Source organism: Fusarium keratoplasticum, chromosome 9 (genome assembly GCF_025433545.1).
Source record: "Fusarium keratoplasticum isolate Fu6.1 chromosome 9, whole genome shotgun sequence".
In the NCBI taxonomy this organism is placed as follows: Eukaryota; Fungi; Ascomycota; class Sordariomycetes; order Hypocreales; family Nectriaceae; genus Fusarium; species Fusarium keratoplasticum.
Window position 1 is genome coordinate 495,917 of NC_070537.1, and position 22,691 is coordinate 518,607.

Consider the following 22,691-nt stretch of genomic DNA (forward strand, 5'->3'; position numbering starts at 1 on the left):
GACTCTGACAGGAGACAGTCTCGCGCCGTTTAGCAAGCCACAGTACAAAAAAAGCCTCCTGGCGCCGACTTCATTTTAAAATTACACAGAGCGTTTTTAGGCTGTCCCCACTTGGAACTTGTTTGGCCAAGAATTGGTAGGGCAGAGACAAACAGGTTCCGCGGGAGATGGGCAGACGAACCTTGTTTTTCTGGAAAGAGACCGGTTCTTTGCTTTCGCTATTCTCCGAGATTGTCGGTCGTCGGCCATCGCGGTCTACGGTAGGCGAGGTCTGTTAGTGCTGTGCAGTGCAAGCTGTGATGCTGTGAAAATACGCGCCCAGTCCAAAAAGTGGTGGAGATTCGTGGCGCCGACTACTCGCCTCACAAGAGGTTGCATCGCATCAGCTTGTCAGGAGAAGAGAAGAAGAAGAAGAGAAAGAAAGAAAGGAGCCAGACTGCTTACACAAACGCTTCATAACTCGTAACTATCGTCTTTCACAGCCAACAGCCACAAAACGACTCTACTCCAACATCTCCATCTTCATCCAGCCTTGCGTTTCAGACTCCGGTATGTCTCTCCCTACTCAGCCCCAACACCAACATCCCCTCTTTCTCCATCTCTCTCTTCCTTCAATTTCACGGTACCGCGCCATCGGTCCCGACGTTGACAACAAAAACCTTCTCGCCCCCAGTCGTCAACCGAACCCCTGACTAACTAAGCGGGGATGGGTCTCTAGGGGCCCACGCATACAGGGATCACCAACCAGGGCTTGACCAGCTTCCTAACCGCCACTCAGCTGAACTATCGATTCTTCCTATTAGGGAGGCGTCGATAGCCTCAGCGTATCTGCAGCTGAACCAGCCCCCCTGACTGCTGTGCTCGTTCCTGGCTAGACCCCTCCTGAACTAGAACGACATGCTGGCTTGCGAGCTTCCCGTGCGCCGGACCCTCGCCGTCCAACCAGTGCATCTCGCCCTGACCTCATCACCGCTTCTAGTCGGAGAGACGGCGCCTTTTTTGTTGGCGCTCAACTTCTGGGCTCATCCACCCGCGGGCTAGTTCCACCGTTTGACGATGAGCCCGGAAGAGTCTCTCTCTTTACGCTAGACCGGGTGGTCCGATCGGTTAATTTCACCCAGTGGTGATGGCAACCTCGGGACTGAGTGGTATATATCCCGTCAGAAGCCTGGCAGCCTTCACAGAGTTTCCTCTCTCACTTCAGCGGTATCATTCTTTTCTTCCGTTGTTGCTGTTGTCGTTCGTTAGACAGTTCACTCGCTCATCACCAACCGGATCTGTTTCCCCAGTTCCTACTACAATCGTTTCTTTTAACTTAGTCTAATCTCTATTCACACAACAATGCCTTCTGCCAAGGTCTTCACGGCCGTCCTGGCCGCGCTGGCCGTTCCCCTGGCCAGCGCCTCGCCTTGCCGTCCCAAGGTCACTACCAGCCTGACTGCCTCCAGCACCGAGTCTGCTTCTTCCACCGAGTCTGCCAGCACCAGCGGCACCGGCAAGGGCACCGACACCACTGCTACTAGCACTACTGCCTCCGAGACTGGCAGCACCACCATCTCCGTCTCTACCACCGAGACTCAGTCCAGCGAGACCCAGTCCAGCAGCACCGTCTCTGCTTCGGCCTCGACCACCTCCTCCGGAGCCTGCACCTACTACACTCCCCTGGAGCTCCAACCCGAGGACTGCGGAAGCCTGGGTTTCGCCGATAACACTGAGGGCAAGAAGATCCCCGGCGACAACACCGCCTACAGCGTCAAGGACTGCGGTAACCTGTGCGGCAAGACCATCGGCTGCGTCTCTTTCTCCTTCAACGACTATGCTGTCGACACCACCCCTTGCACACTGTACACCGTCCCTCGCACGGATCTCGGCTTCTACGGTTCTGAGGAATCTGGTTCTCAGAAGTACTATGACCTTGAGAACTGCTTCGGCTGCGGCCACGAGACTGCCTCGTCCACCACCGGCTCCAGCAGCACTGAGTCTGCTTCTCAGTCTAGCACCGAGACTGTCTCTACCACGGCTACTGCTACCGCCACCTCCACCGAGACCGTCTCTTCTTCCACTGAGACTGCCTCTTCCTCCACCGAGTCTGCTTTCTCTTCCACGGGAACTGCCTCCTCTTCTACCGAGACTGCTTCCTCGTCCACTGAGTCGGCTTCTTCTTCCACCGAGACCGCCTCTACCACCGGAACCACCACGGCCTCTACCGAGTCCACCACTGGAACCACCACTGCTTCCTCGACCGAGTCTACCACCGCCTCTTCCACTGAGAGCACCACTGCCTCGTCCACCGAGTCCACCACTGGAACCACCACCGCTTCCTCGACTGAGTCCACCACTGCCTCTTCCACCGAGTCTACCACCGGAACCACCACTGCTTCCTCCACTGAGAGCACCACCGCCTCGTCCACCGAGTCTTCCACCATGTCCACCACCTTCTCCTCCTCCACCATCGGCACCACCTCGACAACCGCTGCTCCCAGCACCACCACCTCCGAGGCCTGCACCTACTTCACCCCCATCGTCCCCGCCCCCCAGGGTTGCGGTGCCCATGGCACTGTCGACTCCGGCTGCGATAAGCACTGGCTCGGCGTCGCCTTCGAGGCCGAGTCCGAGGCCAAGTGTGGCATCGAGTGTCTCGCCAAGCCCGGCTGCAAGTCCTACAGCTTCGCCACCTTCGGCAGCCACTGCCAGCTCTACGACGCTCCCCTCAGCGAGCTCAAGTTCAAGCCCTGCAACTACGAGACTCCCAAGTACTACGACATTGAGAAGTGCTACGGCTGTGCCCCTGAGCCTTCCACCCCCACCACTACCACTTCTGCGCCTCCCAGCAGCACCTCTGCTGTCTGCCCCAAGTACACTGCCTCTTTCAGCCAGTGTGAGCGAGACTCCAACTGCGGAACCCGCGGCTACGTCAAGAACGGCGTCGTTATCGGCAACGGCGACAACGACAACCTCGGAGCCTGCGCCAAGACCTGTATCGAGTCGAGCACCACCTGCGAGTTCTTCATGTTCACCAAGAAGCAGAACGGCAAGGCTGCCAAGTGTATCCTGTACTCTGGCGGCAAGGTCAAGGAGAACAACTACATGGTCGACTTCTTCTACGAGCCCAAGTGCTTCAGCTGCAAGTGGCCCAAGAAGAACAAGAAGAACGGCCCTTACTAAGCGTCCTAGTCCGGGCCTTCTCGTGAGGTTGCGGCGGCTTGTACAAACGACTGCTTCACGAGTGTAACTATTTCACCTTCTAGGACATGTTGCGTGTTGATTGAAGCGGAGGAAAACGGAGTGCACATATATGTACCGTACCTAATTTCTAAATCGTCCATTTCCAGACATGAACATATACCCTTTGTATGACTATACTTGCTATAACACTTCCCTTCTTATGTGCTCCAAGAGTTGCTCCTCCTGTTGTGATAATAACCATGGCTTGACTAGCCACCGTTTCCACCAATCTGTAGCCGACCGGAAGCGGCGTCTTGGTTGTGCCCGTCAAGCTGAGCCTGGGAAATTGGAATTGCCATGTCTTCCTCCGTCCCCTTATCCAGTGGCGTTTCACTTTCTGCCTCTGGTGCCGTCTTGGCGTTTGTCAAACGGATAAGACGGGTTACATTGTAGATTGACACCTCTTGCCGTATCGTGTGCTCGGACTCTGATAGAGTGAGCCGAAGCTCATCGGGCATCCGTGTCCACGCGTCTCAATGTCTCAATGTCTAAGCGGCCGACTTCGGTCTCATACGTCACGATCCTCTAGCCTCAAGCGCGTTCACCGTGGCTCTGGCAATCCTCCCAACGCGGCTGGTTGCTTTGGCATCTCCTTCTGCTTATTCCCCTTAACCACTGCTCAAAAGTCAGCTTCCATCACTCATCCAAACCTAGCTAGACAAACTCACATCGGTCAAACAAGTAGTAGCTCGTCACCAGCAAGATCGGCAGCGCAATTATGGACGCCGTCCACTTCCTCGCCGCCGAATTGTACCGCTTCTTATACTCCTTCTCTTTCTCGGCCTTGTTTATGCCTTGGAGCGACTGGTCCTTTGCCAACTTGGCCTCTTGCAGCCGCTTGACGCGCTGGATAGTCTCATTGTCCGGTGAGCGACGGCGAGAGGCATACGACCGTGTGATAGTCGTTGACAAGAGGCGTCGGGGTGTCGAGGGCGATTGAAGTTGGTGCTGGAGGTGTTGCTGGAAATGACATTCGGTACTGATCGCGCAAGCTCGAGGGAGGCGTTCCAAGAGCTGTCTTCGAGGCGCTTGAAGTAACGACATGATGTCTTAAGAGTAAGAAAGCGATCTGGGACGTAATTGGTCGATGCGACGCTGTTGAAGTCGCTTCAATTGCCGTTGAAGGCGTCAAATACAGTTGGCGATGGTGGAAAAGATGTCCACCTTCAGCAACTTGTCTTATCGATAAGCCGGAAATCCTCGGGTCAAAGGCTGCGTCACACCAAGTGTCTGCAGGTACCAAGCACATGGCATAGAGATACAACAACAATATGTATTAATCAAGCCAGGATATGACCTTGCGCTTAAACGGCAAATAGTTAAGACGGTCATCTTCACTGCAAGCTCGCAGCTTTACTAAAAATGTGGTAATTGAGCCTAATTATACAATCACACTTCTCTCTTCACCCAAACGCCTTTTGCATCCTTCCTTGCACCCTGTCCCTCAAGTCGCCTCGATCAGTCATCATCTGTGTATCGAGGACCAGAAGCTGCGGGAGTCTCTGGTGCTCCATAGGCTGCAGGCGTAGGAGCGCCGTAGTAGCCACTTGCAGCCGGCGTGGGAGCTCCAGCTGCGGGAGTTGGGGCCGAGTCTGCTCCCCACCCGCCCTGCCAGCCTCCAGGAGTAGGTGCGTTGACTGCAGGTGTGGGAGCCGAGTAGGCGCCTGGCGTAGGAGCGTTCATTGCACCAGGAGTTGGTGCCCCGAGAGCTGCTCCAGGTGTAGGAGCATCGTAGCTTGAGCCAGATGCACCAGGTGTGTAGCCCCACGAGTCGTTGCCACTGGCTCCTGGAGTTGGTGCCGACACTCCCCAAGCAGGAGTCTTGGAACCTGATCCCCAGCTGTCTCCTCCACCGTAAGCCGGAGTGCGTGATCCAGCACCAAAGGCATCTCCGGGAGCAGGAGTTCTGCCTCCAGCCTGCCAGGCAGGTGTGCGCGAGCCAGAGCCGTAGGCAGTTCGGTTCCCATCATAGGGGTTGACCGTTCGAGAGCCATCGGCCCAAGCGGGTGTGCGCGCTCCGGACATGTCGTGAGCCTTCCAGGCCGGTGTTCGGCCACCTGCTGCGGGTGCTATTGCGAGTTAGCATCAAGAAACATTGTTTCAAACAAAAAAAACTTACTTCGTGATCCCCAGGCAGGCACCCGATCCGAGCCACCAGAGGCCATGGGCGTGCGAGAACCTCCCTGCCATCCTGGCACTCTGTCACCACCTCGTCCAGCACCTCCTGAGTAGCCTCCACGGCCTCGGCCACCGATCTCAATTGTAGCTCCTGTAGTCTTGTTCTTGAAGCTCAGGCAGTCTTTAGGAACTGTGATCGTCTTGCTCTTCGTATGCAGCTCGACACGAGCATGTGTGTCTGTCGTGTCCTTGACAATACCCAGTAGACCCTTGTAGGCGCCCTTCTTGATAATAACAGTCTGGTCAATCGCCTTGTCGCGGCCAAAGGATTTGGCAGGCTGAACGGGCTTATTCTCATTGCCGTTCTTGTGGAGCTTGAGCGCTGGGTTCATAGCGTTCAAGTCTGGTCCTGATGAGCCGCCACTGACTCGGCCACCCTTGGCCGCAATGGTGTTAACCATGCTAGCCTTGGTGACAAAGACACCCGCGTTCTCCTTGCTATCGTTGGTGTGCAAGAACACATACGAGCGATGGATATGGATGATCTTGCCCTGGCGCTGTTGACCCGTGTACTCCTTGACGACATCCTCGAATCGAATCTCCGAACCATTTCGGTCGGCAGCCACGGCGTTCTTTCGCTTCGGAAGCTTGTTGGCGATTTGCGATGGCATCACCTGGCGAGTGTCTCCAAACTGGTCGAGAACAACGAGCGACTCACGGTCGACCTTGACAACACAACCCACAGTGGTGGGATCCAGCTGAACAAGGTCGTGAAGAGAGTACTGGCCGAGAGAACCTTGTCCACCAATATCACTGGCTTCGCGAAGATCCTTGCTGAAGACGGTGATTTCAGCGTTGGTCTGATCCGACAGGAGAGTCACCCGGTCGTCCTGGATCTTGACAACCATTCCGACCTCATCTCGGAACTTGCTACCACCAATGACCTTGACATGGTCACCGACTCTGAAACGCTTGCGCAGAGCCCTGATGGGAACATCAATCTCCTGGCCCACGAGGTCACCCTCGGTAACCGTGATGGACACGACATCAGTCTGAACTCTCATCGCCTTACCCACCACACCCTTCTGTTCACCAGTGTAAACCTCAACGATGTCGCCAGGCAGGTATGTAGCTCGAGCTCCACTATCCTTCAAGCTGGCTGCCAGGGCCTTCAGGTCCAGGTTCTCAGTACCATCCTCGGCGTTGGAGGCGAATCGTGTCACTTCCTCAAGAGATGGCTCGACTCCAGCCACGGTAAGCTGCTGAATCTTGATATCCTTGACTTGGAAGCCATTCTCGAATTCATCACCCATGTATTGCCAAGTGTTGGTGGTGGGGTTTCCCTGGATGTGTCGCGGGTGTCTCTTTCGAGCCTCGATCTCGCTGAATAGTCTCTGCGGCGGTCGAGGACCTGCGCTGGCGCCAAAGGGTCGCTTACGTTTGCCGTCCGCAGTAACTCCTGCAAAGGCGTCGTCACGCATACCATAGTCCAGTCTTGGAATGAAGCGAACACGAGCCTCCAGACCATTCTCAGTAACGTCGATGACTTGCGCCAGATCTCCGCTGTGCTTCATAGGCCTCTTGAGACGAACCCAAGCGCCAGGAGCCAGAGTAGGAGTCTTTTGAACCCGGAAGAGCTCAGGCATATCCTTGATCTCGACCAGAACCATCTTGGAGTGGGGATACACATTAAGCATACTGTCCAGCGCTCTCATGATGTCGGTCTGGCGTAGCGCCTCGACGTAGATGAAGCCCTTCATTACCGATTCAGTGCCACCACGCTCAAAAGCAGCAGTGATGGCGAGCTCATCCTTGGTACCAGCTCGCTCCTCAATGCGCTTCATGATGGAAAAGACAACCTCTCGTTCTTTGCCTTCCTTACATCGGACGGCCCAGATGCTGGGGTCATCAACACTGGGGAGGAGGAGTCGTTTCGGGACGATGGTAGCGTCTCGGAAGCCCTTGCCTGAGCGTCGGTTGCCGTATCGCTGTCGCAGGATTTCTGCCTGCTTCTCAGCATCCATGCTCGATTCCATATCTCGGCGTCGATCGAGCTCGCGATGTCGTCGGTCGTCATTAATTCCACCAGACCCAGGCATGTCGTCGGGATGCTCGTTGGCGATAAAGTCTCCTATCTCCTCGCCAAGGACTTCGTCATCCTCTCCTTCATCCTCGTCGTCGACTTCGGCTTCGATATCGAAGAAATTGGCGCCTCTCTCCTTGCGGCGCTTCCGACGATGCCCCTGAGGACAATTAGTACGGCTCTGGGAAGGTACCAGACCACCCGCTGGCGCAAAGGACAGACTCACCTGCTGGACATCCTCGTCTTCGTCATCTTCCTCCTCCTCCTCATCCTCGTCATCATCATCATCGCGGCGTCTTCCACCGTCATCTTCTTCTTCCTCTTCCTCTTCATCGTCGTCGACATGTCGCGATCTGGCAGGTCGCTCATCCTCATCATCGTCATCGTCGCGATGCGCAGGGCTACTGTCACGAGCTCGCGATCTCGACTGTTGATCATCACCATCTTGCTCCTCGTCAGAAAGGTCGGCCGGCGCGGGATTGAAATCCTCCTCATCCTCCGAGTCGTCGAAGCGCGAAGGGTCGTGGGAAGACATCGTGGCGAGGAGGCCGCGACACGTAGCGCGTCGGGGATCGGTTTGGGGGGTTTGCTCGAAGAATATGAAAGGAGGAGAAAAAGAGAATTAAGAGGCGACGATGAGAAAGAAAGAAAAGAGAAGCGCTTTGATGGATGACAAAGAACCTCGAGCGATGAGAGGTCTGAGATTCAAGGTTTCCAGAGCTTGATGCTGCAACGGCAAAATCCCGGCCGTTGTGCAGGCAAGTCAGGCGCTGCACAAGTCGCATAACGCGTTGTGCGGTGCGTGTGAGTTTAGATTGGACACTGTTATATGCACTGTATCGGCATTGATCGCAACCAAACCCCAGGGTCTTGCCGAGCAGCGATAAAACATTTAGAAGTCAGACCTTTGCAGGAAGCAATGATATAACTGTGCTCATTGTATCATCTCATTGAACCTGCTGGTCGAGGTGCATCTTAAAGGAGTGAAGTCAGGCAAAAGGAGCACCTCTTGACGACAACTTGTGATACCACAAGCTTGGCTGTGATTGAAGTAGCTCAAAAGTAATCTACCAATCACTCAAAGAAGACAGGTTCTCCATTGCAGTGTCGATAAACTGCTGTGCGTACCTCAGAGGCGTATCCCAAGTAGTGGGTGTTGCTAGGACAGCAAGAGGCAAGACTTAGACCTCCGTGACAACTTGACAAAGAAAATCGAGGGTTCACAACGGATATGAAGTCAAATTTGATACGGAACGTATAAACGCTTACATGTTTTCTTAGATGTGTTTCAAGATAGTTATCACCTCACCGCAAACCCATATCATACAGAGTATCCCCTCCTCTACCCCTTTTCCTTTGTCCATCGACAGTCTGTAGTGCATGTTGAATCAAGTCTATATCGCCACCCGCGTCTTCGTTCCAAGTTTCTCCCCTTGGGCACATCTCGTCATGTCCTCTATATACCCTCATCGGTTGGACGGCCTGTCCCTTGCTGGCGTATCCATGAAAGACCCGCCATCGGCACTGCAGCTTTCAGGCCGTAGAGTGCTGTCTGCTGTGTGGTGACTTTGCAAAACTCATACATCGCTTGGTAATCACGGCATGTGCGACCCGAGTCCTTGAAAGATCGCCAATGTCCATGATACACCTCTCATGTTGTTTTCATCAACCACTAACCTGACCCAAACCAACCCGCCACCGCGCCGTCCACGTTTTGATCCAGCAATCCGGCTATGTCGCAGATGCTCCGGAAACTTCAAAACCCTCGAAAAACTCCAGGCTTTGCATAATGCATGTACCATACCCTAACCAACCTCATTCTACATGAATCAATCATCAGTCCTCAGAGCAGAGCCTTAGCTCTGCCCCATGCATCACAAATGACACCGCCAGCCCATTACAGGTCTTCACATGACTCGAGTTCCCCAGATGCCACGTCCAGCACTCACTCCAAGCCACTCGCCGCACTCCGAGTTGGGCAGATGAGGCACCCAGCCGAGATTTCCAACCTCGTAATCGCATTGCCAGCTGGCCACAGGGCTTCTAGAGTTATCCTGTTGAGGCGCGCCGTTCATAGGCTGAGATCCATGGTTGTTGGAGTTGAGGAGATCCCAAAGAAGAACCTGGCAATCGTCACCACCAGAAGCAAGCATACCCCGCCGTAGAGGCGACCATTCGATGCAGTTGATAGCTCCACCGTGGCCGCGGAGTTCGAGCAGGGCCTGGCCTGGCTGTCTCACGTCCAAGATGCGAATCGTGTTGGAGTCTTGAGCAAACGTGGCGAGGAGATGAGTATCGTGTGGTGAGGTGGCCAGTCGTAGCAGAGGTGGAGGGTTCGCCATTGTCTGCTGGGCCAGTGTTGGGCTGATTCGACCGCCGTTGGGGTCTAGATATCTGTCAGTAGACGTACCAATATTCAAGTCAAGGCAACCCCACCTCTCTCCTCCTTGCCGGTGGGCTCGTAGATAATGGTCGAGTGCTCCAAGCTCCGCAAGTCAAACATGCGAACACTTCCATCCTGACCACAGCTAACAAATACGTCTACGCTCTTAGCGCAGAACCGCACATCGTAGACCTCCTTATCGTGGGCAATGAGTTGAGTCTTTGCGGTGAGCGAGGGAATATCCCAGATAGTACATGTCGTATCTATGCTAGACGTAATAATGAGACTTGGGGAGACGGTGTTCCAGTCGAGTGACGTGAGTGGTGCGGTGTGGTCTGGAGTCTTTGAGTTGGATAGCAGAGCAAGCGGCGTCAACTTGGTAACAGCATTGTCACGTCGGCCAATCGTGTTGCTAGGAGTCGAAGGATTCTCGTTGGGCAGAGACCATAGACGCAGGTGGTCGCCCGAAGTCGCAAGCAGGTCAGTAGACTGCTTCTGAGAAGAGGGCGGCTCCCACAACAATCGAGTCACGGGGTAAGAGTGGGTGGCTTCGGCCACTTTGGTGAAGTCGAGGCTATACTTGGATGTGCCTGGCGTGTAGACGTCCTGGGGAGTTTGAATGATGTGACTATCGAGGATTTGGATCTGGCACTGTCAGCAGGTGGGTGAAGATGCGTTGGCATGTCATCAACGCACAAAGTTGTGGCCATCCTCAAGATAGCTCCCCACGGCCAGCTTGCCGGCACCGTTGCCCTGAGGTGGCCATTTGCACCAGTCAAAGGCATAAATAGCCCAAGGAGCCAGGTAATTGCTCGTTCCAGGTTGCGCGCCGGCTGGGTCGTATCCTCCTATGTTAGCTGGAGCGCCATCAGACATGCTCGAGTCGGCTCGAGGACGAATGTCGGCTAGACCAAGCGGGGTGTTGGAGATGGTGCGCTGAGAACCGGGAGCATTGTACTTGGAGGGGTCGAGCGGCGACATGAGGTGAGAGGAAGAGGCGCCGCCAGGCGTCGTAGGAGTATAGGCGTGGTAGTTCGAGGAGCCGTCGTAGGCAGCGGCTGGGCTCGACCGAGAGTAGCTATGGGACATGCTCAGCGGGGGCTTGCTGGGAGTGGCGGCAGACGCGCTGGCGTAGTCGTGGGGCTGTTGGCCGTGCTGAGACTGATGATGCAGTGACTGCTGGGAGTGGTGAGAGTGCTGCTGGTGTTGCGGCGGCGGCTGGTGAGAGACAGATGAGGCAGGAGAGGCCTGCTGCATCGGCGAAGCCAAGTTGGGCGAGGCTGGGGCACCGCGAGCGGACAGGCCACCGGCGGGTTGGAGGACGTTGGGCACCGAGGACGCGGAAACGGGAGCGGACTGGTACTGGGGGTTGGCAGGCGACTCCTGGAGCTTGATCTGGGGCGCGAATTCGTAGTCTTGCGGCGACATGGAGATTGGAGCACCGGTCTGGCTCAAGCCCGGCATGTGCAGTTCGTCTTGCTGAGACTGAGAGCCGGAACCAGAACCAGACATGTACGAAGAGGAGCCCACCTGCGTCTGACGCAGTGAAGGGGGGAACTGCTGTGATTGGCTCATGGCGACTGAGGTGTTCTAACTTCTGGCTGGGGGCCCTTTTGGCCAAAGAAGCTCGGTGGGCTGGCGCCAGAGACCGGAACAGATGGTGGAACAGTGGCTGGACGAGGGGAAAAGAGTTTAAAAAAGAAGCGCGCAGACGGGAACCGGACTGGAGTCAGTCAGAGTGGGTTAACAGAATCTCCCTCGGCCGTTCGCTGCTGAAGATGCGAGGGTCTCGCTCGGCAGTTGATGGCTTGCAGTCGTCCGTCCCATCCGGGTGCCAAGCGCCTTTTGCTCGAGGAACAGAAGAAACGAACCCTCGGCCTTGGATGTATTATTGGGCGCGCATCAGAGACAAGAGAAGGTGAAGAAGGGGAAAAGAATGGGTTGCGAACGATGCTCAGCGGGGAGTTTGGAGAAGTGCGGGTGCGGGCGGCGGAGACAGTTCCGTTTGAGTCGATCGGGCGAGGCTACCAAATAGCGCCCAGGCAGAGGTGAAGGACGCGGATACGAGTGTTTAATGAATGGTTCGCACCAAGAAACAGCCGAGTCCTCGAAGCCGAGGGCAAACAGATGCGCCTTGCGAGAAGATGTTTGCTGCAAGTTGACGGCCAGGCGGCAGTTGGTGGTGGTGGAAATGAAAACCAATCTTGCCCGGTTTAGCAGTCCTACCTGCCCAAGGATGCGCCTTCCACTTCCAACGTTACCACCTCCCTGATATGATATGCGCCGGAAGATTGAAACGGCAGCAAGGAAAGGCGACCAAGGGCCATGTATTATGATTAACCGTTGGGCATGCTTATCAACGGTAGATATCGTGTCTTGGATTGCTCATCGCTCGTGCTGACAGCCCTAAGCTTTCACATCTATTCTGTAAGTTCTCTGATAAGGCACGCCATAAGGACTAGAGGAGCATATGATAGAATCTGCCTGCACGCAACGCCTTTAGCTAAGGTTCTTCTGACATGCTGATAGGCAGGTGTCACGGAAAGCCTACAGAGCTCACCTTCACTTTAATCACATGGAGGGCAGGTGAAACCCCCGTGACGCGGCCGGAGGTCCCCACTCCCCGCGCCTGTGGATCGCAGGAGCTCCCAAACGGGGAATCATGGCAGGTGCACCCCAGGCGGGCACATGCCAACCCTGGAAGCTTTCAATTCTCAGCTTCAAATCTCCTTGTGACCTTATCCAACCCACCATATGCCATTCACGACAGCGGATTCTACTTCAACAACTGGCCTTTTCGGAATCGCGACACTTGGTGCAACAAATCTCACGGATTGTAGCTGGCAGCGCCCGACCGATCCGGTGTGAGACAGCTCTTACCCGACTCTGAGCGCATGTAGGCGACCATCTTGCTCTTTGCGACGCTGGTCCCTTGTACTCTCCTCACCGCATACCAACTCTCGCGACCGAATTACCCCTCCTCAATATGCCGTCACCGTCTATTCTCGACCGCATCTCGAGTCCTCGGCAGGGCCTCTCCAGCTTATCGATACGCAGCCCTCCTGCGCGCGAAGTCAGCGAGTATGACTTGGATGATCTTGAACCGCGAGCCGAAGACCCTATCCTCGACCAAAGGCCCCCAGGCCCCAGGCTTCGAAAGCCACTTCAAGCTACTTCCACTGCGTCAACTCGACAATCCTCTTCTCCATCTTCGCGCGATGGTAAACGTCGCTACTCCGACTCTCCCTCCCGAACGAGACCGAAGCCACTCTACGCCGGACCACCACCTCCAATTGCTGCGTCGGGTCTGATCCACCAGCGTTCTTCTCAACAACCAATTCCTTCGAACCAAAGTGACAGCGTGTGGGGATATGGATTGCTCTCACCAACCCGGTTCGGGCTCGGCACCAGTTTGCTGGACCAGAAGCCGCCGGAGAGCCACCCTCGTCGCGATTCAATATGGCGGAGTATGCAGCGAAGAGAGAAAGCTATCGAGCGCGAGATTCAAGAGCTTCTGGACCTCCAAGCCTCGGGGCTAATTGCTGGTAGCGGGAATGGTTCTGAAAGGGACTTTGAACGGGACAGCGATACTGGCGAAAGCACATTTTACTCGACAGCCACCTCCAAGTCACAAATGGTCAACTCTTTGCACATTCCGACAAGATCGACGCGAGAAGGAAACGTCATTCCGGTGCGACAACCTCCTCCGAAAAAGCCGAGAGGATTGAAGTCAGCTCGAACCGGCCTTCACCAGTCCATGCATGCATTATTTCAACTAAAGGCAGAAGAGGACGCCCATCTCGATACGGCTCTGGCGCAAAGAAAGGATGTTCTCACCTACCTCGACAAGATCAGCACAAGGAGAGATGAGATTTATGCCGAACTCGACACGCTTGAGAACAACGAGGAGGAACCCCTTGGTCGAGAGTTGCGCGAGCTTGGCGCAGAACGTGAGGCTTTGGATCAAGATATCCGCCTCCTGGAAGAGAAACTGGTTGGGATGCGAAATCGTCGTCGATGGGTACGAGAGAAGATGGAGGATGTGAAGAACCGAAGAGAGGCAGGCCTGAGCGGATACCGAGCTGCTGGACGAGATGTGGACATGGAAGTACGAGCGTTGGTGCAACGACCACCTATTACTCCCTTGGATATCGACGCTCTTGGACCCAGCGCAAAGTCACAGTCAAGAGAAGACGTCGAATCACTGCGAGGAACAGAATTTCTACAACTGAGACCGGAGCGCCGTACAGCCGAGATGGCCAGGACGTGGTGGCAAGGAGAGATTGGGATCCTTGAACGTCGCAAAGCACAGATATCGAAAGATTGCCAGGCTCTCGACGAGGGATCTCGGGTTTGGACCGAAGTGACCGGCATCGTCGCTGAGTTTGAAGCTGGACTCCGGGAGCTGATAAAGACTGGACCAGTCGACGACTCTGATGAATCTCAGCAGACCAAAATGCAGAATCATCTGGCAAAGATGGACTCTGTCGTCGAAGCCCTGGAGGAGCGACTGGGTGTAGCTGAGCAGAAGGGTTGGAACCTTCTCATCTGTGCTATCGGCGCCGAGTTGGAGGCCTTCTTGGAGGCTAGAGCACTCCTCAGGGACTCGCTCGGTGTCTCGGATGAACCCCCAGTCACGGAAGAGTCGTCCGATGTCAACGAATCAAGAGAGGAATCCGATGAACCAAGCCAAGAGAATCAGGACGAGAGTCACGATGAGAGCGACAATGAGGTACCGGCCGACTTGTTGGTATCGAGGTTTGAGGATCACGACCATGATCCTCCGGACAGCCCCCAGCAGCAGAGCGTGGTGCTCAGACGGGATAATTCTGAAAACAGCGACGTTCCGCCGGCATTTCTGACAGAGCCTCAACAGAAGGTGGACTAAGGGAGAGGAGTGTTTACGTTTTAATATGAATCATGACAGTGTACGGACTTGAATAGATATCAGACTACAAGGGTTGAGGCGTGCAGTGTCCCTGAGATTGACCTCGAGCAAAGAGCGGTTGGACAAGGGAGGTAGGAGTTTTTCTCATGAATTCGGTATCATTGATCCAATGTTCGCATTCCTAATCATATATACCCGAACGCCGCTATCAAGATCTGGTGCGTCGTGAAGAGCCGAGGTTCGTGCGTTGTCATGGTGGTAGGTAACGTAAGACTTGTCCCGCCTCTTCCAAGTGCCCGTGGCAGAGTCGTCGGTGCGTGTGCGCAATGTATTGGCGCCCAGAAAACGTACGTAAATCATCAATCGCATCCCAAAGTTTGGCCGTGATCGTGCTCGAGTCGGAGGGGGTTCATGGTATCGAGCCAAGTAAGCGGTGAAGCCACAGACTCCCGTCAATGTCTAGCTCATCGAGTTCGCTCAAAGAAGCCGCTCGAGCCGGCAATGGCGACAGACTGATCCATGACCCATTCACCAACTCCCAGGTACTTGGTGATCCAGCCGGAAACCTCCTTGTTCTCGCCAGCGACCTTGTCCGTCTTGAAACTGTATCCAAACGATTCGTGTCAGAGCGTTGTTTTCCCATAGGCGGTGTAATCTCGAAAAGGAGAAGAGAGCGCAGAGACTCACGTCAAACCGGTCGATCGCTTCATTCCAGCGAGGAAAGCCGAGACTATGGCATAAGTTAATGGTTTGTCATGCAAGAGAAGCCGAGCAATGCGCGGAGCGAGCAACCTCGGCACGGGGGTTGGATAACTCACTGAGAACGGCGTCGAAGGCATAATGCGTCAACCGTCCGACCTTTGACCAGAGTCCCAGAGTCAGCAGGTCGAGGAGCTGCAAGAGAAAAAAGTCTTTAGACGTGCCAGGCCAGAGAGCGACAGCGGCATCAGACAAGAGCGGGAGCTCGGGGGGAGAGAGGCAGGCTTCAATGTCGGGAAGCGGGGGAAGTACATACCACCATGATGGGCAGCTTCTATTGAGATGTGTAGGGCGCGGTTTGAGTGGATTGACGTTGAATGACCCTAGCGTAGGTCCAGAATCGTTTCCCGTAGTTCGATATGAATCGCAAATAGATACAAGGCTGGTCGTTCAAGATAATAGACAGTTGATGGAGTCGCTAGTTCGTCATGCGACAACGCCAGCTGGGGAACGGGAGTCTGGGGTGGGTCCCCGGCTCACCGGCGCCGAAAGCTCCGGGGAACGTTGGCTGGACGACCTCCATTGGACCCAAGCATGCACTCTCAGCTGGCACCTTCAAGTTTCACGTGTCGACGGAGACTCAAGATCTGAGCGTCCCAAATCGCTGGGTCCCGTGACATGTGACATGGTGATAAAGATAACGACGACCTCAGTTGAAAGAGGAAGAAATCACCGGGGTTGAGCCGATGGAAGATGGCTAGGCCAAGAATGGGTAGAGGTTCTGCTGGAGTCAGTCTTTGGTGGCGCACATTATAAATGAGGCATCACCATCGCCCAGGACAAGCCTCAGGGCGGAAGTTCCAGATTAGGAACTAAGACGGCGAACCTCTGAGTGGTCTGGGCTGGACCGGCCATGATGGGTCTCATAAACGATGCAGCACACGTTTCCATCTGCAGCTATTCAGCCGCTAGCATCGTAGTCGCCGTCGAGGGACCCCTCAGCGACTCAAGTTTCTCGCATTCGGCCTTACTCGAACCGAGCCCAGAGAAAAAAAAAACCGAGTCCAGACGATGGAGGGGTCCAAGGGTCCCAAAAGCACCGCCGAGCTCTCCGTTTTGTCTAGAGCACGAGATGGAGGAGGGGGAGGGGGCAAAGCAAAAGCAAAATCCCTCATGATGGACCCCCGCGTGGGCCAGACTTCTTGTTACATGTTCGCTTCCTTCCCCCCCAACGGGTGATATCTACCGATATCTGGAGATGGAGTCGGTCAGAATGCCGTTACTCAATGCGATGAGCTGTGTCTGAAACCTCATTCGCGCCTCTTGGGTGAGGGGCTGCTTGTAAGTGGGTTCCCGCCGGCGTCTTTTTTCTGTTGAAAGACAGGTCGGTCAGCAAAAAGCCATCGAGGGATGCCATGCCAAGCGTCTTGATCGATTTGTCAAGAGATGGGGGCTTGTTCGTTTCGAGCTTGGAAAGGCATTCTCCGGCAGCGTGGAATTGTCTCCGCGGTCAAGAGTCTCTCCGCATCGACATGGTTGTAGTTGCGGTTTGAACCCTAACAACCTGTCTTGAGTTGAGTGTGATGACAGGAACCAGGAACTCATGACAGCACTGTAAACTGTCCCGTGTTTAATAGGCCCAGCTGACAGTATCATGGGCCCGTTGTCTCTCCTTGCGCGTCATAGACATGTGCTCTCTTAAACTCCAATGGTTGAGCCGAGTCGTCACCTGTGTCTCAACTCCAACCGCCTTCTAGGTTGAGGTAGGGAATGGCCCTGCAGCTATCTCCATGCCAAGAGACGCCTCCAACCCTTACCTGTATGCAATAGTCACACAAACCCCGACTCCAATCGTATCAGCAACCTCAGCAACATGCCGCCCAAATAGCTGACTGATTGGGTCCCCTTGCCAGCCAGAGCCCAATCAACGCCTCGCCGGCCGTTGTTGAGGCGTTAGGTAGAGTGACAAAACAAGGTCAAGGTCAGTGCCCTTGAATCTGATCGAATGAGGGGAGAGGCAGCTCATTCGCTGGTGCTGGGCGCGTCTTTACGTTGGCACCATCAAGTACCCTGCCCGTGGGAGGGAGGAAAAAGTGACTCAACGGTTTTGTACGTGTACAAAGAGGATACAGTCAGCGATGAGCCGGGGATGACAGCTAGAGCGCTGAATATTGGAACATAGCCATCGTGATGCTGAAGCAATGGTCGAATATTGCTTTTCATTTTATAGCTTTGGTTTTTCTTCTTTTCTCGCAGGGTAGGTACGATGCATCTCCAGCCCACTTGCCTGTGTGGGACAAAGCAGTTCGCGAGCGAGGGAAGGAGCTAATGTACTGTCGGCTGCTGCAGTAGCGGGCGGAGCACTTTGCCCCGAGAGGCCACTGTAACGATGGTAAAAGCCACCTAACGCAGCGGCGGGGATTGGTGGGGGAGGCAGCTACCCAGGAGGGCAAGGCAAGCAGCTCCAGGTAGCGCCTTGATGCAACCTCCAACGACGACATGAACCATGACCGAGAGGCAAATACGCTGGCCATGGGTGTCTCTGAAATGCTTGAGCCTCGAGAAAGATGCGAGATTCTGTAGAGATGGCTAAATTAACGAAATCGAAATCTAGATCTATGATACAGGCCCCTTGAGCTTCTCATCTGGCATCTGACACGGAAAGCGGGGTGCAAGGAAGCTCCCCATAATTTTTGAACCAGATCGCCAGAATGCAAGAAAAAATAAGAAAAATAGCTCCCCCATCTCACCAAAAACTACACCACAGAGAAAAAATGAGGCGGACTGGGAATTCTCCGTACCTCTTGGGCATGTACTCCGTAGCGCTACATCGCTCGTGGTTCCTTCCCGGCCTGGTGGCAGTGCCTTACCTGCCCATGGTAAGGTGAGGTACGTATGTTTTGTTGTCCGGGGAGGAAGGAGCAGAGAAAGGTGGTGGCCTCGTTAGGTTTTTTTCCCTTCTTTTATTTTATCTCATCACCACCATCACCACACACCAACTTTACTTCTCCTCTTTCTTTTCTTCTTCTTCATCCTCCCTCCGGTTCTTCTCCCTCTGCCGCCTGCAGCCTTATCCTCTCGCCTCCACTCCCCCCTTTTATTGTCTCGACCTTCGCAAGCTTCCTCGTCCGTCATCGAACGTCCTGAAATAACACCAGGGAGAACGCACGTTCCTCTTTCTCTCTGACCACCTCATCTTCTTTGATTACTATCGTACGGTGCTACACTCGTACAACGAAGCCCAAAGACTCCTGTAAGTCGACCTGCTGCACATGAATGGAGACGACCGCGGTGGCTTGGGCCCAGGGGAACGAGGGATCCAGTCTGGCAACAGATGGCGATAGCAGGCAGTGGCAATATCTGGCTCAACAGCATCGCATCGCATATAGCATATCGTGCTCTGCCAGGGCATGGTCCTCTTTTGCGATTCGAAATCACACCAGATTGTCGAAATCCGTCTCGCCTCGTCTCTAGGCCCGATTATTCGACGGCCCGACATCTGTTTGACCCGGCCCATCAGCTCAGCTTGCTGAGCCATGTTCTCTCTCTGCCCCAGCCAAGCCAGTCCAGTCCAGCCCTTCTGCGTCGCGCCGATTGCTCTGCCCACCAACAAATGCCACACGCCCCATCGCAATCGCCCATCCCACCACGTCACTTCACGTCAGATCCATGCTCGCCGCCCCAGCGCCCGCCCCTTGTCCTTGCCCACAGCTCAGGACATCTGTGTGGTGCACTGCAAGTGCCCGCATAACGACCTGATGTCTCCCTGGGCTGGTCGCAGCGTTTGCTACAGGTGTCTTGTTTGACCGACAGACATATAACGTTTGCTCTGTCCGATTGCATCTGTCTTGCTTCTTCCCTGAATCCTCATCCTTCACTTCCACCACCTGAGCTACCCCGCCGATAGCTCCTCCACCACCCACCAATTTACCCTTGATAGTCGGTTTTGTAGCTAACCCCTCCTTTCACCATGGCTCAGAGACCTTCGCACAAGCGCGCCCAGAGCATCATGGCTGCCACCGCTCAGGACCACCTCGAATTCGGAGGCAAGATCTCGTGGCTTGCCTCCCTCAACACCGCCTACCGACCTCAGCGCAACTACCGCCGCTCCTCCATCATCTGCACCATTGGCCCCAAGACCAACTCGGTCGAGGCCATCAACAACCTCCGTGATGCCGGTCTTAACGTCGTCCGCATGAACTTTTCCCACGGATCGTACGAGTACCACAAGTCGGTCATCGAGCACGCCCGCGAGTCCGAGAAGACTCACGACGGTCGCAACGTCGCTATTGCTCTTGATACCAAGGGTCCCGAGATCCGAACGGGAAACACCCCCAACGATGAGGATATCCCCATCTCTGTTGGTCACATCATGAACATTACCACCGACGATGCCTACGCCACCGCTTCCGATGCCGAGAACATGTTAGTCTAACGCTTTGCGCATGCCTATTCTTGCTGACCTCTTTAGGTACGTCGACTACAAGAACATCACCAAGGTCATTGAGCCTGGCCGTGTCATCTACGTCGACGACGGTGTCCTCGCTTTTGATGTTCTCAGCATTGAGAATGAGCAGACCATCCGGGTCCAGGCCCGAAACAACGGCGCCATCTGCTCCAAGAAGGGTGTCAACCTTCCCAACACCGATGTCGACCTGCCCGCTCTTTCCGAGAAGGACAAGGCCGATCTCCGATTTGGTGTCGAGAACGGTGTCGACATGGTCTTTGCCTCGTTCATCCGCCGCGCCCAGGACATCCGAGATATCCGTGAGGTTCTCGGTGACGAGGGCAAGAACATCCAGATCATCTCCAAGATTGAGAACCGACAGGGACTTAACAACTTCAAGGAGATTCTCGAAGAGACTGACGGTGTCATGGTTGCCCGTGGTGACCTTGGTATCGAGATTCCCGCCGCCGAGGTGTTTGCTGCCCAGAAGAAGCTCATCGCCATGTGCAACCTTGCTGGCAAGCCCGTCATCTGCGCTACCCAGATGCTCGAGTCCATGATCAAGAACCCCCGTCCCACTCGTGCCGAGATCAGCGATGTCGGTAACGCCATCACTGACGGAGCTGACTGTGTCATGCTTTCCGGCGAGACGGCCAAGGGTAGCTACCCCTCCGAGGCCGTCAAGGAGATGCACGAGGCTTGTCTCAAGGCTGAGAACACCATCCCCTACGTCTCCCACTTCGAGGAGCTGTGCACTCTGGTCAAGCGACCCGTCAGCACCGTCGAGTCCTGCGCCATGGCTGCTGTCCGTGCCTCCCTGGACCTCGGTGCCGGTGGTATCATTGTCCTGTCGACCTCCGGAGAGTCGGCCCGCATGCTGTCCAAGTACCGACCCGTGTGCCCCATCTTCATGGTGACGCGAACCCCCACAACTTCTCGATTCGCGCATCTGTACCGTGGCGTGTACCCCTTCCTGTTCCCCGAGGCCAAGCCTGACTTTTCGGAGGTCAACTGGCAGGAGGATGTGGATCGCCGCATCAAGTGGGCCGTCAACAACGCCCTGCAGCTCAAGGTCCTGACCCCCGGCGACACCGTCGTGGTTGTTCAGGGCTGGAAGGGTGGTATGGGTAACACCAACACCCTGCGTATTGTCAAGGCCGACCCCGAGCACCTTGGCATTGGCCAGCTCAACTAAGAGCAACGTCTTGTGGCTGAGGCCTTGAGACCGGAGTGGGGAGTGATTTAATGCACATAAGTAATGATAGACAGGGTAACGGTTGTTTCCAGGGTTTAGGGTATCGGAATTTCGAGTTCTGAACAATCAAAGGAATAAAGCAGGGGCAAGACCCCATTGAGCATAAGTCTGTGCCTCCAGTGACTGTCATATTGTTTATCTTCTTGATACTAACTTGTCCAATTCCCATCAACTTTGACAAGGCGGTGATCGAGTCGTCGTCAGCAATGCTTCGTATACGTATCGTGAAGGATCATGCAGGGAGATGGACAAAGCGCCAACCGCGCGGAAGAGGCAGGTAGCATATATGATATGACAAAAGAAGTTGCTTTGGCTGAAGGCAACGGATAAAGTTCATGCATCCTTGATGTCAGCCCGACGCCAACCAGCCAACAACGTGGGCATATGCGGCCAAGGATTAGCTATGATATGATACCCGAGGGAGAGGCAAGCAAAAAGCCACGATGCAAGGTGGCCAAGGGATCTTTGCATAGACACTTCAAACCCCTGGACGATACGATACGATACATGAGATCATGATGCGGCCTTGGTCCGTGTGCTAGGGCTCTAAAGAGTGGGCTGATTTCACGTCAGGGGAAAAAGAGTCATAGCCTCGAGGTGGCATGATGTTTGTAGGAAAACTGTCTCGGGCCATTGCTAGCGAGGCCTCGTTTGGAAAGGGCATGTCGTTGGACTGGGACTCGAGTTTGAGCCTTTGTTCTAGAAGCGGGTGTATCCGCTGGGCTTGGCATGAGGCGAAAGAAAGTCATGATGAGGGTTTGAGTCTGTGCTTTGAGGGATAGTTTTGGTGTCAGGCCATCTTCAGGGTTGTTAAGGGGATGTGTTGAGGGTATGGTGTTTGGACGAGGATATTCCGAGTCCTTTCCATCTGCATCAACAGGTGTAGGTAAGGTGAATTGAGAATGCATACGAGAACGCTGGAGCTACTTGCTAGAACAAAGGAGAGGCTCTTGGTCTTTGATGAATGTTCACTCGCAGGTGGAGGTTACTCAAGTCCTCTCACATATGAGCAAGCCGAATGAACAATGGCGAAAGGGCCAAGTACATAAATAGATACAGAGGTAGAAGACACAACTTTACTGAACGCCATGTTTTTGTTGTAAAACTGCATATGGATATCCTTCGTAGTCACGAGTATTTAAATCTATTGACATCAGGCACATATTGCTTCTTCACCAAACAGGCAAACAAGTCTGCACCCTTCTCCTCTCTCACACACTCACTGAAAGCCTTGAGCCCAAACCACCACCACCAACAGCCATGTGTTGGATTCCTACCATCAAGTTTGACGGCTGCGGCCACGAGGAGCCCCGTCCCCGATCGCAGATCTCTGCTGAAGACAGGGTGTGGTTGCACGAAGAGGATGGGCAGCTCTACAGGCGATGTCCCGAGGCTGCGAGAACCGGCGTCATTTGCGAGAACGTTAAGCCGTATCTTGCGCTGACTGTTAACAGAAAGGGGAACTGTGGTAAGTGCAAGGATTAGGGCGGCACAAAGGAGAGTAAGTAAACTTGCACGTACAGAATGTGCGAGTTTGGGTGAGTGGGTGAGCAAGTAGTAGAGCAGACGTAGACGTAGACAAAGGAGGAGGCG

General features: G+C 54.7%; 7 protein-coding genes across 7 annotated transcripts; 3 read left to right on the forward strand and 4 right to left on the reverse strand.

Annotated features, from left to right (window-relative positions):
* Positions 1–1,341: 1,341 nt before the first annotated feature.
* Positions 1,342–3,165, forward strand: NCS57_01104700 (uncharacterized protein; the record flags this gene model as incomplete). Its single annotated transcript, XM_053060769.1, has 1 exon — positions 1,342–3,165. The coding sequence occupies one exon, from the start codon at positions 1,342–1,344 to the stop codon at positions 3,163–3,165; it is 1,824 nt and encodes a 607-aa protein (XP_052909155.1).
* Positions 3,166–3,766: 601 nt separating this feature from the next.
* Positions 3,767–4,269, reverse strand: NCS57_01104800 (uncharacterized protein; the record flags this gene model as incomplete). Its single annotated transcript, XM_053060770.1, has 2 exons — positions 3,767–3,840; positions 3,894–4,269. 2 exons carry the CDS (start codon positions 4,267–4,269, stop codon positions 3,767–3,769), a joined length of 450 nt encoding a protein of 149 aa, XP_052909156.1.
* A 414-nt stretch (positions 4,270–4,683) lies between these two features.
* On the reverse strand, positions 4,684–7,961 carry NCS57_01104900 (Transcription elongation factor SPT5; the record flags this gene model as incomplete). The annotated part of the gene is made up of 3 exons (XM_053060771.1): positions 4,684–5,294; positions 5,345–7,586; positions 7,653–7,961. The coding sequence occupies 3 exons, from the start codon at positions 7,959–7,961 to the stop codon at positions 4,684–4,686; spliced, it is 3,162 nt and encodes a 1,053-aa protein (XP_052909157.1).
* A 1,372-nt stretch (positions 7,962–9,333) lies between these two features.
* NCS57_01105000 (uncharacterized protein) lies at positions 9,334–11,384 on the reverse strand (the record flags this gene model as incomplete). Its single annotated transcript, XM_053060772.1, has 3 exons — positions 9,334–9,812; positions 9,863–10,454; positions 10,506–11,384. The coding sequence occupies 3 exons, from the start codon at positions 11,382–11,384 to the stop codon at positions 9,334–9,336; spliced, it is 1,950 nt and encodes a 649-aa protein (XP_052909158.1).
* Positions 11,385–12,795: 1,411 nt separating this feature from the next.
* Positions 12,796–14,697, forward strand: NCS57_01105100 (uncharacterized protein; the record flags this gene model as incomplete). Its single annotated transcript, XM_053060773.1, has 1 exon — positions 12,796–14,697. The coding sequence occupies one exon, from the start codon at positions 12,796–12,798 to the stop codon at positions 14,695–14,697; it is 1,902 nt and encodes a 633-aa protein (XP_052909159.1).
* A 464-nt stretch (positions 14,698–15,161) lies between these two features.
* Positions 15,162–15,718, reverse strand: NCS57_01105200 (uncharacterized protein; the record flags this gene model as incomplete). Its single annotated transcript, XM_053060774.1, has 4 exons — positions 15,162–15,300; positions 15,385–15,427; positions 15,516–15,660; positions 15,713–15,718. The coding sequence occupies 4 exons, from the start codon at positions 15,716–15,718 to the stop codon at positions 15,162–15,164; spliced, it is 333 nt and encodes a 110-aa protein (XP_052909160.1).
* A 3,648-nt stretch (positions 15,719–19,366) lies between these two features.
* On the forward strand, positions 19,367–21,038 carry NCS57_01105300 (Pyruvate kinase; the record flags this gene model as incomplete). The annotated part of the gene is made up of 2 exons (XM_053060775.1): positions 19,367–19,821; positions 19,868–21,038. The coding sequence occupies 2 exons, from the start codon at positions 19,367–19,369 to the stop codon at positions 21,036–21,038; spliced, it is 1,626 nt and encodes a 541-aa protein (XP_052909161.1).
* Positions 21,039–22,691: the final 1,653 nt, after the last annotated feature.